Below are 13,447 nucleotides of genomic sequence, written 5' to 3' on the forward strand. Positions count from 1 at the left end.
TTTTTCCTTCAAAACCATTATAAATGAAAAATCTATGCTATTTGAGGCAGTATTATTCTTTCCTTCGCGTAATTGTTATTCAATCCTCTTTATAACAAGTTGATCGTATTAATGATTTCGCTCGAACAAGGAATCAGAATTTAAATATATTTCACTAAATTGGTCCAATCATCCTTAATCATGATAGAAGAATTCGAGTTTCGATTGACGTTAAGTAAATCGAACTACTTGAACTATGTATATTTCCCAATCAAAGAAAGATTTAAGCTCATCGCGGTGAAATTGATTATTAAATACAGGCTGCTGTTACTAAGTAGGGCCGAAAATATTGTTAAGAATATTTCGCGTCGAAATTAATTAGAACAAAAACGTAAAGGTAATAAAAGATATTGGTTGCATTGGCAAAGTAGCTACCGTTTAAAGAGATACGCGAATAAATAATGCAATTGAAGCTATTTAGTTAATCAATGGTTAATGATGATAAGGCAACAGTGTTAAAGAAAGGGGGAGAGGAAAGCGAGTCGGATGAGATTCGCATCTCCGATGTCACCGTAACGCAACAGGCGATAACAAGCAAATTTCGATGGCTTTTAGCCAAACCTCTCGTTAAACTGAGTTTTATTCGGAAGGATGTCGAGCGGAACGATCTAAAATCAACTGGCATTGTCGGGTTGTGAATCTCGATATTCTTCACTCTCTCTATGAACAAGGACATGAACGACCGTGGCGGCGGATTGTCGTCTAAGTAGCGCCGGTCTCGAAGGCGGTGCTGTATTCTCTGGACTGGGTTCCGTAACAAGTATGCTTACATCGGTAGATTCGATTGGCAGCGGAGCTGGTTCAGGAGCTGGTTGGTGTTTTTTACGCAGGCTACCGCAACGTCTGCTAAACGCTTCTTTTATATCACGATGTAAGGTGTTCAGAGAGAGTGTAGTAGCGCTCGGCGGAAGTGATCTGCGCTTCGTAGGAAGACTGGGGACTTCCTCGTCGGGGTAACTTTCAACGGCGTTCTGCCGGCCGAGGGTGGGTCCCGCGATTGATCTGCTGCAAGTGATCATTCGTTATCGTTATCTCTCTGCCTTTCGTCTTCAACTTGGATAGAACAAGAAATCTGAATGATATTGAAAGTCGAATAAGAGAATAAGTGGAAACCTAGTGTGTAGATCAGAGGAAGTAGCACTAGCAATAGAAGAACCGGTAAACGATTGCTGTTCTGTAGTCGGCGAGGGACGGGATACGGTCAGAGCGGGAGGAGGCAGGTCCTCGTGAGTACCGGTGGCGCCGGAGAGCAACAGCAGAGGCAAGTTTGGAAAAAGCCATGCCGAGGCTGTACCGAGCTCGCTGAAATCGCTGGCGTCGCTGGCCCTCGAGGACTTGCGGCTACTGGCACGGCTACCTCTATGAACATGTAGAAAAGCCGATACTTTGCCACTCCATCCACCCCCGCCCCTACCCTCGTTCCCAACACCAGGACTCGACGTTTGCGTCTGCGAGTCGACTTCTTGAGCCATCCTTTCACGCTCCTTCTTCGCCCTGATAACCGATAACGATAAAATTCTTATTAATTTCATTCGTTTACCATCGACGACGACGACGACGACGACGAATAGTCTTCAAAACAAAAAATAGAAAATTCAATAGCTCACGTTATGTATTCTCTGATAGTACGCTGAATCAACCTAGCCGCTTTGTCCTGACGTTTCCACATTCTCGTCGAAGAAACAATTTCGAGTTCCTTACGAGTCGGAAATTGTTTTTTGAACTTTATGTCCATCTGTTCCTGGAGCTTCCGGAAATCTTCCGATTCCTCGACGTGTCCAAGAACGTGCTTGACAAGCGCGTGAAGAATGTCCAGACAATGGATCTTATTACCCTTTGCGATAGGAAGATTGAAGCTAACTAATGCAACCATGTTGGGCTTCGATATTCCTAATGGTGGATCTAGGCTCGCTATGAAATCGCTTAATTGCGAAAAGTTTATGAACTGTGTCGCGTGTGGATCGTACCTACGAATCAATTAGAATTACACGCATTAACGACCAATTCCAGCGGGCAGTATGTATCGTAATTGGTACTGTGCGAGTGTGCGTGTGGGTGTAAAAAGAAACAAAAGCGATTCTTACTTGGACCACCGTATGTAAAACATTTCTAAATCGTCTTCGACGATACCGATCTCTTCCTCTTGATGGGCCTGATTAAAGTTCTCGAGAATAATAGCAATGTACATATTGATAACGATCATGTAGCTAATTATGATGAAGGAAGTAAAATATGTTATTGCCAAGAGGGGGTATCCACAGTTTCCATTCATCTGCCGACTAGTCGGCGTTGGATCGCAGTCTGGTGGTTGTACCATCAATGATTCTAAAACGTCGTTCCAACCGGCTGATGTCATTAATCGAAACAATAATTGCATGCTTCTACCGAACGTCTCGAAATTCACCTACAGAAAATTGGACGGAGACGGGAACGACAGAACAGAAAGGAGAAAATAGTATTAGCGTATCGTGTGTTCGGGTGTAACAGATAATTAACGAGAAACAGTAGTGATCTCAAAGAGGTAAATGTGTGAACGTTTGAATAACTTTTACTCACCATGTCATCGAGCGCCCCTTGTTTCTTAACGTGGCCAAAGACTGACATGCCGATAATGGCATAAATAAAAGTAATTAGAGCTAACAGGGCACCAATGTTGAACAGCGCCGGAAGACTAACCACCAGAGCGAAAAGCAGTTTGCGAATACCTTTTGCTGCTTTTATGAGTCTTAAAATTCTACCGATTCTGAACACTCTCACAACTCGCAAGAGCGTCGGGGACACCGGGAAGTCTACCATAATATCCTCCATTAATATTCCTAGTATTGAGGCCAGCACAAGGAGGAAATCGAACAAGTTCCATGGCACCGTGAAATAATGATATCGAAGTCCTATTATTTTCACGATTGCTTCTAAACCGAAAACGGTCGTGAAGAATGCGTTCGATACTTCGAGGACGAAGAAAATTGGGTGAGGCTGATCGTAATGCTCGATTCCCATTGTCACCATATTGAGAAATATCAAAATGAAAATTGCTATTTCGAATCTGGAAACATCGTGGTCGTTCTTTAGAAAATTCAATCCATAAAATGGCTGTCTTGTATTTGTCTGAAGAATAGATTGTTAAGAAAAGAAAAAAAAAGAAAGAAGCATATATAAATAAACGTGTTAGAAGTTTTAAATTGATTACCTGCGTGAATTCGATAGGTCGTAAAACATTGCGAGGAATTGATTCATCGGACGCTTTATCACTTTTTGCGGCTTTTTACGGCCAAGTTTTTTCATGGCAGTGTAGTAGTGCTTTTGACTTTCGGTCAAAAACATTTCTAGCACTCCACCTTCGTACTGAAAATAGGAATGGAGGGAATGAAAAAGGGGTAGGGAAAAAGAATGTTTCAGCGTTCGATGAAATATGTAAATAGTTAAAAAGGAAAAAAAAAAGAAAAAAAAACAACGTACAATATCTTCTTGATCAGTAGCTGGTAGATTTTTCTTACCTTTTTCTTCAACATGTTAAAGTTGTCTATAATTACTCCGATAAAAAGATTTAGTGTAAAAAAGGAGCCGCAAACGATAAATATCACAAAGTAGATATATGCATAGATGTTCGCTTCTCTCTGCGGCTGAAGGTCTACACCTCTTGCGTCTACTGCATCCTGCATCACCTCCATCCACCCTTCGAAGGTGGCTACTTGGAACAGAGCTAAGTAGGCTATTCCCACGTGATCAAACGTAATTTTACTGTTCTCCCAGGAGTAATTCTTCCTCAGACAATCGTCCCTCGTGTTTACGATCTAAGGGATTAACGTTCATCGAATTCGAATTTCCTTTCTCGCTTTACCAAAATCGTGACACTCCGCTCGTGACTGAACAACACTACTTACCGATATATCTAACAGTTCACCGTATTCGTTAACGCATTTGAAAAACTTGCCACCGAAAAATTGTACACCCATAATAGAAAATATCAGCCAGAACACGAGACAGACGAGGAGCACGTTGAATATACTAGGTATCGCATACATCAACGCGTTCACTACGATCTAGCAGGGACAAAAAGAAACGGCGGATACTTCTAAGTCTTAAGCTATCAAGAATTCTACCAATGATCTACTAGCATGATCTACAGTAATTCCTTACCCTCATGCCTTGCCATCTCGATATCGCTCTTAATGGTCTCAGTGCGCGCAAAGTTCTTAGAGATCTTAACACTTTCAAGTTTTCGTTTTCTTCTATCAATAGACTAAACGTTGATACCTGTTCAGGAAAAATGAAGTTACGACCGTTAAATAGTAATTGACTTCTGTTCCTCTTTCATCAAAAGCCATCGTAATCAATGTTCAATTGAAGAGTAACATGCAGCTCGTTTGAGCAAAAGGCGCGCTAGATCTATTGTGAATTCATTCTAATGGTAAGCTTGCTACTTTACTACTTTATTTAAATATTAAGCCGAACAACAATGATATGGCGAGCGAAGCTAGGAGAAGCAGCTCATGCAAGCAGATAATATTACAAATAATCATATTCGTCTGCGCTGAAAATTGCTGAAAACCTTGTTACAAAGAATAAAGATGACTTTTTTTTATTATTGTGCCCAAATATATTAGCTCATGGTAGCTCTGACCTAGTAAAAAACTTAGTGATTCTGAATAATCTTTGAAATAAAAGATAAATGAAAAAGGAGTTAATATCGAGGCCAAGAAGTAAAGAGATTTAGAAGTTGATGAAATCTATTTGTAAGGTATCAACTTAAAATTGTTACATGAGAACTAACAGCAGATATGTAACGAATATCGAAATAATAAAGAGAAGAAGGTAAAAAGAAAGTAGATAAATTTGATCGAAATTGTAATGAAATATAAAACGTGAGGATGATAAATCGCTGACAATCAGATGCAATAAAACTAACTTTGCACGTACCTGAGTCCGCAATGCGACACACATAAAGAATTTAGAAGGAAATGCATAAAAACGAACAAGTCAATGAGACAAACAGCGAAATCATAACACGATAGTTATGATTAATAAAAACGGAAAATCCATGCAGTAATACTGGACATAAGATCGTACATATATCGCATGCGCTCGCGCGCACGTATGTGCTCTCGCTTGCACATAAACGTAAACACACATAGGTACGATGAAAATCGATGCAGCTCTCGAATTTGTGATTTTACTTACAAAGACAATTATAAAATCCAAGATCGTCCAAAAACTGGTGAAATATTTGCAGAAACCCAAAGCTAACCACTTGAGTAACATCTCGATACTGAAAAGCGCGCAGAAACCAAGATTGGTCCAGTAGAGGATTTTCTTCAAAAAAGGATTATCATCTAGGTAAATATCTTCGAAACAAAGCGTTATGGAAGATGCGAAAATAAAAACTAGGATCATCCATTCGAAGGCAGGTGTGTCAACAACGGAGAGGATCATTGTTCGCATTTTGATCCACTTTTTGCCAATAGCCGTTGCAATACACCGATCAATGCAGGTACACCTGCACGTAGAACGTGTCGCTATTAAAATCAGTTACTGGCAGGAATGAAATTCAGCGATAAACTGCTTACTTTTGATAACACTGTCGTGGGAAACAATCCTGTGGCTCTTTGCGTCGATTCTTTCTGCCAAATCCAGGAAATGAATCCAATCCGTCGATGTATTTTCCTTTACTATCTCTTCTGCCGCCAACCGTCAGTTCGTCAACGTAACTAACGAGCGCGTGCCAAGGTCTTTTCGGTACTCGATCCTCGTGCCTAGGGAAGAAATCTTTCTGAGGTAGCATCGCAACTTTTTCTTCAGCCGGTGCTTTATTCGAGGACAAAGAGTCTTTCGCTGTCTCGAGGTCTTCGCATTCTGCATCCCTATTTTCATTCAATTCAATATCCTTCTTCTGGTTTGAATAACTCTTCTCGTCGGATTGTGTGTCGTCTTTTTCTCCTTCCTTTTCCCATTCTCTGTATTTCTGTTCTTCTGTTTGGGATTGAGAGTACATTGGGTCATAAGTAAAAACGGGTTGATTTAAACTTTCTTGATAAGACCTATTATAAACATTGTCTTTTGGAAGGCTGAGTACAGTCTCTTGAATAGCATACTTGGTCTCGTTATCCGATCGATCCATAACACGCCGCACTATTTTCTCTAAACGAGGATCTTTCCCTTTTGCTTTAGCGGCAGCTCCAGTTAGACGTGAGCATTTATTTTTACGTATAATCGAACGTATACGATCGAACGATCTCGCGAGTTTCGAATCGTCGCCGACTTCTTCCTTCTTCTGTTTCAATTCTTCCGAATTGAAGCTATTGAGCAATAAAGCAAGAAAGAGATTCAATACCATAAAATTGCCCATTACAAGTGCTGGTAAAAATATCGCAAAACAAGCCTCAGGTCCGTCCTCTTCCTCTGCTCGCATACAATCCCACAACGGCTCGATCCATTCCCCACAGAGTATACGAAATATCATCATAAATGAGTGAAAGAAATCATTAAAGTTCCACCGTGGTACTGGATCCGGATAAAACTTGTCGAAAGTGTAGTCTTTGCTGAACAATTGCATACCGATCACGGCAAATATGTAAATCACTATCACCAAGACCAAGGTGAGATTTCCAAGAGCGCCGATCGTCGAAATAATAATGCTAAGGAGAACCTTCATCGTTGTCCAAGACTGTGCCAGTTTTAATACTCGCAGAAGCCTCAGTCCGCGTATCACAGAAAGACCGTCTACCAGCTCGAAGGTAAGATCTATCAGAGACGCTGATACTATTATCAAATCAAAATTGTTCCATCCGTTGGCAAAGAAATCTTTACTCAGCGCCAATAGCTTCAGCAAACATTCGAAGGTGAAGATACTGGTAAACACTTTATTACCGATGTTGAGCGCCTGTCGTATTGACTCGCTCATCCCATGATGTTCCATTGCCAAAAAGCCGGTATTCAAGACGATGCACAGTGTGATTGTCAACTCGAATAGTGGATCTCTCACTACCTAGATACGAGCCATTGGTCAATCGAGGGTTGACAATTTCCTTTTCATGTTCGCTACTCTTAGCTTTATTATATAATATATGTTGTACACCTGCATATACTTATACACCTGCCCTACTTATCTTACTAAATATTTTATCGTAATTTATTTCTACTAATTTTGTTGAAAACTATTAAGAGAATTCCGCTACGAAGGGCAGGGCATAAAACTCATTACCGAGGTAAGTTAAAGATAGTTGCACTTAATACTTTATCTATTTGGCGTACCTACCTTGTACAAACAATTTTGAAATCGCAGCCAACCCTCGTAATCTACGCAACACTGGATGCACTTTTCACAGTTTCTATCCGGAAGATCATCTAGAATGTATGTTTGTTAATAATTGTTTGAATGTACATAAAGAACGAGTAAGGCCCATTGTTTTACCTAAAATAACAATGTGCGATAAATATTCTGGTGGCAAGGTGTACATTTGTTTTTTCGTTTTCACGCCATTGCATTTAAATACTCGAATTTCCCGAGTAGTTCCACCAGCTAGAGAAGGTGGCATGTTCGTGGGCGCTCGAAGGTATCCGACTGAATGAGTAGCCTGCTGTTTTTCCTGTTCATTGTCAACTTCCGTGTCAGTGTTTGCGCCATTCTTCGTTTCATCCGCATTACCCTCACCACTGACGTCGACTTTATTGTTAGTAGGCGTTCTCTCTTGCAAATCGCTTCTCGATTCCTTATTATCACGCTTATCATGTTCTTCCACGGATGTAACATCGTCGCCATCATGGTCGTCTACAACCCCTGAGTCGTCTAACGAAGATTGCTGATTGCTGTTGTTACTTGCTTGTCGAGAATGAAGCATACCACGGTTCGGTGCCAGTCTATGAATCACGTTATTATCCACTGTTCGCGGGGTAACATTTTGTAGAAGCAAATGAGATGGTCGAACATTGGAGTGTCTTGGACTTGGGCTCGGGCTTGGTGTAATCGATCTAATAAGTAAGAGAATTGTAATACAAGTCTTCGAAGAAATGTCGAATTATTCCCTAATAAAATTTTTCGAAATTTCTCCATTAATCAAACAATTCGAAACCCTATTCTGTAAGAGGAAGTACCTGCTTGGCACAGAGCCACCTTTATCTTGACCACATGGAGTGGAACTAGAGCCTGCAGAGCTTCTTCCACGTCTTCTTCTTCGTGTTTTCTTACGCGTATAGCTACTTAGAAGAACACCTTTCCTCGCATCTAATTTCTTTTGTTTTTCTTTGGCAAGCGTCTTAACATTGATCTTTGTCGGGTCGAAACTAAACGTCGAGTCCTCGCGATGGTCGGTTAAGTCTTTCCTTCGTTCCTATTGTCCCAATAATACTAGCCAGTAAAAATTGGCAATTAAAGCTAAATAATTTAGGTGATCACATACCTCATTTGTAATTTCAGCTTCTTCCTCATAACTCAGCGCAACAACAGCGAGCATCAAATTAATCAAATAAAATGAGCCAAAGAACACGACCACCGTGAAGAACGAGACGCTGATAGGTCCGCACGCCGACAATACCTAAAATCCAACATTATAATATTTTTGATACCATATTCGGTATGTGTATCAAAGTAATATCAACAATTTGTTAGCAGATCGATCGAAAAAGATTGTGGACAAACCACGATTGTATTTACCTTATTGTAGACGTCTTCCCAGTAGTCCAAAGTAATCAACTGAAACGTGGTGAGCATCGACCACAGAAAATTGTCGAAATTCGTATATCCGTGGTTTGGATTTGGACCAACACAAAGACAGATATAACTCTCGTTGCAGTGCCTACAGAGTAGGATTTCTTGTATTTGTAACCCGAGATGACAATTAGGGTACTCACGAGTGATAAAAAAAAATTTGGCTAACCTGGCGCCAGTCGCGTTACCGCAAATTATTGGTTCTTCATCTTCGTCGAATGCCCAGTTGGATGAGTTCCAAGTCCACCTGTGGACCGCACAAGGTATCGGTTAATGCCTCTTGAGAGTCGACGAGCTATTATCTTTCAAGTTGATATATGTATAATATGTATATACATGCATGTAAATACGATACAATATGTTCAGGTATACGTAATACCAAACAATACGTACTCTTTCCAATCGATTTGCGTGTTATTTAGTTCCACATTTTTTACACACTTATTCCGAAGTTCGCCCATGTAAACTTGTAGAGCGAAAAGTGCAAAAACCATTAGACAAAAAATGGTGAGTGTCATTACTTCGGCAAGTTGCTTAAAACTATGTAAGAGTGCATTGATGATGGTTTTTAAACCTGAAAAAGTGTCAAATAAACGATCATTTTTCTAGTTTCAATTACCTTGTTTTCTTACAAATAAACAAATTATTTGCCACAATGCCTCGAATACAAAATTGCGATGATAATAAGATCGTGCTGGCTTTACAGAGTATTTGATATTACAATTTTAGACAAGAGGGGAAGGAAAAGCCATTCACCGAAACTAAGTTCTTACCAGGCAAAATCGAAACGGTTTTGAGAGCTCTCAATACTCGAAATGTTCTCAATCCAGCCAAATTTCCTACTTCCATCCCTATAGTGGCATAGCCACTGGTAATTACTACGAAATCCAGCCAATTCCATGGATTTCGCAGATAAGTATATTTATTGAGCACAAATCCCTTGGCTATCGACTTGATCACCATTTCGGCCGTATATATAGCTAAGAATATATATCTAAAAAAGAGAGAAAGGCACGTTATATACCTATAGAGTACGATTAATTTGAACCGTTGAGCAGATCATGAAAAAGCTTACTCGGCTTCCTCGATAGTTTCCGTCATGGCGAGGAAGGCACAATTTAATATTATCGTGGCCATGACTATGTAATCGAAGTACTGATTCGTGCTTAGGTAAATACAAAACCGTCTAATAGGATTCCACGGGGAAAATATGAACCAACTATTTGTTGCCGTAAATCTGTGGATATAATTTTTGCGGAACCTCTTCGATACTACGCAGAATGTCTAGAAAAACCAAATTATAAATGATGTACAAATCAGAAATCTACAAACTTTTGAATACACAAATTGTTTGAATAAAATTGATGTCAATCTGGACACGTTTCTTATTTTACTTTCATTTCTCGGGTCCTTAGCTTTAGTTTAGCTTACGACAAATAGTTCTCTCGTTAACATTCTAAAGATTCAACGTTAACGTTGACATTCATTAGAGCTTAATATTTTGCCTATAAACTAATTGAGATCGCAAAGTTTGGTGGCTTACCTCGTCGTAGATGAAATTGTCAATTTCCTCGAGAGGCCTACCGTAAAGTTCGGTTGGGAAAGGTTCATATTTGTTCGGAAGCACCGCACCATCTTCGACCGACATTCGCCTCTTCGGCTGAAAGCCATAATCTCTGACGAGCTGCACGGTTCTGTTTTCCAACCTGTCGAGGCTTTCTTTCGTGAACAATTTCACCGTATGCTTATTGTTTCCAGTAGGCGTTTTAATAATCGATTTGCTGTCGGCGTTGTCGTTCTCGGTTCCGTTTGTCCCGTTGAAAATTTCACCGGCATTCGCGGCACGAGGTGTGCCGAGGGAGTCCACTTGGATCTCCGCACTTCCGGAATCACCAGTCCCAGAATCAGCCGAAGCACCGGCAGCTGCAGCCAACGGAGGTCGTAGTCTAGCGACGTCTCTGGATCTCGAGGCATCCTCGTCCCCGAATTTCTCGACGATCGCCTCAGACTCAGGCAACCCTTCATGCTCGGACGCGGTTTGTCTCGACGCGCTGGTGCCTGATGCACCTTCTGGTTCGGTGTGAGCCAATTCGAGCCGATCTTCGTTTCTCGACGTGAATAATTCGATGTCGGCATCCGAGACGGACGATCGTGAACGTCTATGCCGCGTTTCTTCCGCGTATAATGTCAACGGGTAATTTGGAAATATTGGCGATGGTGTATCGTTACTCTCGTACTCGCGTTTGGTATATTCCGGCGGACTGAGGCCTGTGTACGCCGATGGCACTGATTTTTCCACTTCCAATGGTGAGATCGCTTCACATTCGCTGGTCTCGCTCGCCGGTGAAATAAGTATCGAGGCAGAAGTCGATGCGAACGCCGAACTATCTTCTTGCCTTCTCCTACTGACAAAGTCGCCAGCTGAAACAGGTATTTTAGAATTGTTGATATCCGACGCCATACATATCGGTTGCTCGGAGCGTGGATACTCGTGGTGGGCCGTTCGATATGCATTTGATGCCGGGTGACCAATGCGTTCCTCCTCTTGCTCGTGTTCTTGCGAACGAATCCTTTCGACCGAGGACGATCCATAATGATCACCACGTCTGGTAGGTTCATCGTATCTGGATCTGAATTCGTAACGAGGAGTCTCTCCTCTTCTCGGTGGTTGAGGTGTTCTCGAAATTCCGATCCTCGAGCGGTCCAATAACTCGAATTCCTCGCCAATGCCCGTAGGGAGATTTAAACTTCTCTGACTTCCAATCTCTCGTGGCGATCTTTCAAGAATATCTCGCGTGGGACCATGAGATCGAGTAGACTCTTCTGACGAGAATCGAACGAGCTCTTCTCTGAAGATGTTCGTCGCGTAAAGGCCCGCCACTCGAGGTCGATTAGCGAAGCCATTGTCCTCAGAGCCGTTGCTCGGAGGGTTGGGAGAACCTTTATATCCCTCACGGCCACCTTGCGAAGGTATCATTGGAATCTTTGGTTCCTCGGCTCACCCAAATTTGTACCTTTCATCATTGCGGCTCTCTCAGACAAATCTTGTTCCGTTTCCCGGTCTCGTTTCTTTCCCTTCGTTACTCTTCGCCTTTTCCCTTTAATTTCGAAGTACTGATTATATTATTGATATTTCTTATTACTGGTACTATTTATTATTACCCACACGTGTACGTTTACGAGAAATTCCTCCTTTGGTAGCGGTAAACAATAGTGTAGGAAACGCATAATACTGTTTGCCTGTCGATTGGTTCCTCTCACCCAAACCGTGGTAACACCACTGTATTACGTTGGAAGGCAGCTATTCCGTCCGCTTGATCGTTACGCGGTGCCTCTCGATTACGATTTCTCTTCGACATTTGCGGATGCTTCCTGTTCGCAGTTCTTTGAAAATTTCAAAGGATGCAGCTGTTATTGACTGAGCGCGAACTCGAATGTGTGTCGCGGTACAATATATAGGTTCTTCTTTTTTCGTCGATGACGATCGTGCCGCTGCGACGCGTTTCACCATCAAGCGGTAAGAAAGTCGAGGAGGAAATCGTCAACAAGGGAAACAGGGATAATCAAGGGAGAGAGACTAGAAAAAATACCTGGGAGAGAAGCAGATGACGAAGGCAAGGGATGAAAGAAGGGAAAAAGAGTAGAGGCTTCGAGTAGAGTATACTCGAGAGAGACGTTGCGTGATTTTTCTTTGATGTCTCGTTGATCGTTGTACTTCTTAATCGGGCCTATCCTGCGACGTTGTTTCCTCGATATCACTCACACACGATTCCGTAACTGATCGCATCGCGATCTGAAACGATGCGCAAATAATAAGTCAAAATAACAAAGTAGGTAATGACACAAAATCAGTCTGTTGCTTGGAGGTCACTCAAGTATCGTATCGTACTCGCGGGTCATATTTGCCATCTGTTTTATCCAAACCAGTATCATGATCGCATTCCGCATAACGTCCCTAACAGTGTTTGAATAGTGTCCCTAATAGCGCTTGAATTAGATAACAAGAACGTGTCGACGAATCAGGCGAGGGGTAGTAGCGAATAATCAAGTGGATAAATCGACGACTAAAGAGACCCGTGCAAATCGCGAGGATAATGTCTGTTAAAATTGAAACGAAGACCAGGACCCAGATAGAAACTGGCACGAATGTAAATACGAGAGGAGAAACGAACGCGAAGAGAAACAACCGGAGCAAGAAGACGGAAAGTTCGATGGAAAGAAGAAAGCTGGAGGAAGGAAAAGACGATAACAAAGGCAGAAACGAAGAAGAATAAGAAAGGACACCGTAGTGCACCCTCGTCATATAGTTCGGTAAATTGTGACTCAAACAAGGGTGCAAAATCACGAACGTCTCCGACGAGAACTGTGACGATACTATGGACGAAGTCGATTCGTTTCGCGCGCGCGCGTATTGAACGACCGAGGAAAACGGCTTTCAGGCCTCTCGTTCTCTGTAGAAGCGAATCTATCTGAACCTAACACATTGAAACGTAGGTGCACACGCGCAACGGGGTTACCGTTACCGCTACCGCGAAACCAGCGAACCACCAACCTGCACGAATACTCTTTCTCACCCTCCACGCTATCCCCCACTCCAGGCTATGACTGACCCCTGCAGGTGATATTGTGGTTAGCAAACACTATGATTCTTCCGTTCTTTCCTCTCGCGACTAGCTCGATTCTCTTGTTCTCGTTTCGCTCAATGAA

General features: G+C 41.9%; 1 protein-coding gene across 4 annotated transcripts; it reads right to left on the bottom strand.

Annotated features, from left to right (window-relative positions):
* Positions 1–493: 493 nt before the first annotated feature.
* On the bottom strand, positions 494–12,217 carry LOC143422603 (sodium channel protein 60E). Of its 4 annotated transcripts, XM_076893371.1 has the most exons (22): positions 11,903–12,217; positions 10,284–11,831; positions 9,816–10,024; positions 9,514–9,734; positions 9,134–9,314; positions 8,910–8,987; positions 8,687–8,828; positions 8,433–8,567; positions 8,128–8,363; positions 7,448–8,004; positions 7,288–7,380; positions 5,604–7,017; positions 5,218–5,533; positions 4,177–4,293; positions 3,921–4,079; positions 3,534–3,830; positions 3,227–3,381; positions 2,596–3,082; positions 2,124–2,443; positions 1,647–2,006; positions 1,153–1,533; positions 494–1,044 (listed from the first exon to the last, which is right to left on the bottom strand). In XM_076893371.1, the coding sequence occupies exons 2-22, from the start codon at positions 11,715–11,717 to the stop codon at positions 654–656; spliced, it is 7,683 nt and encodes a 2,560-aa protein (XP_076749486.1). In that variant the 5' UTR covers positions 11,718–11,831; positions 11,903–12,217; the 3' UTR covers positions 494–653. The 4 variants fall into 4 exon arrangements, with proteins under 4 accessions (XP_076749486.1, XP_076749485.1, XP_076749487.1 ...); XM_076893370.1 differs by having other exon boundaries at positions 10,284–12,217; XM_076893372.1 differs by lacking the exons at positions 494–1,044; positions 1,153–1,533; positions 2,124–2,443; ... (2 more) ...; positions 3,534–3,830; positions 3,921–4,079 and having other exon boundaries at positions 1,756–2,006; positions 10,284–12,217.
* Between the last annotated feature and the right edge of the window lie 1,230 nt (positions 12,218–13,447).

This window comes from Xylocopa sonorina, chromosome 4 (genome assembly GCF_050948175.1).
Source record: "Xylocopa sonorina isolate GNS202 chromosome 4, iyXylSono1_principal, whole genome shotgun sequence".
Classification (NCBI taxonomy): Eukaryota; Metazoa; Arthropoda; class Insecta; order Hymenoptera; family Apidae; genus Xylocopa; species Xylocopa sonorina.

Excerpts from the sequence above, each read along its gene's own strand:
- LOC143422603 (XM_076893371.1), bottom strand. The coding sequence starts at position 11,717 with ATGATACCTTCGCAAGGTGGCCGTGAGGGATATAAAGGTTCTCCCAAC. Across the intron at positions 8,829-8,909 it reads GGTAACGCGACTGGCGCCAG|GCACTGCAACGAGAGTTATA; the intron begins GTTAGCCAAATT and ends CCTACTCTGTAG. Across the intron at positions 4,080-4,176 it reads CGAGATGGCAAGGCATGAGG|ATCGTAGTGAACGCGTTGAT; the intron begins GTAAGGAATTAC and ends TGTCCCTGCTAG.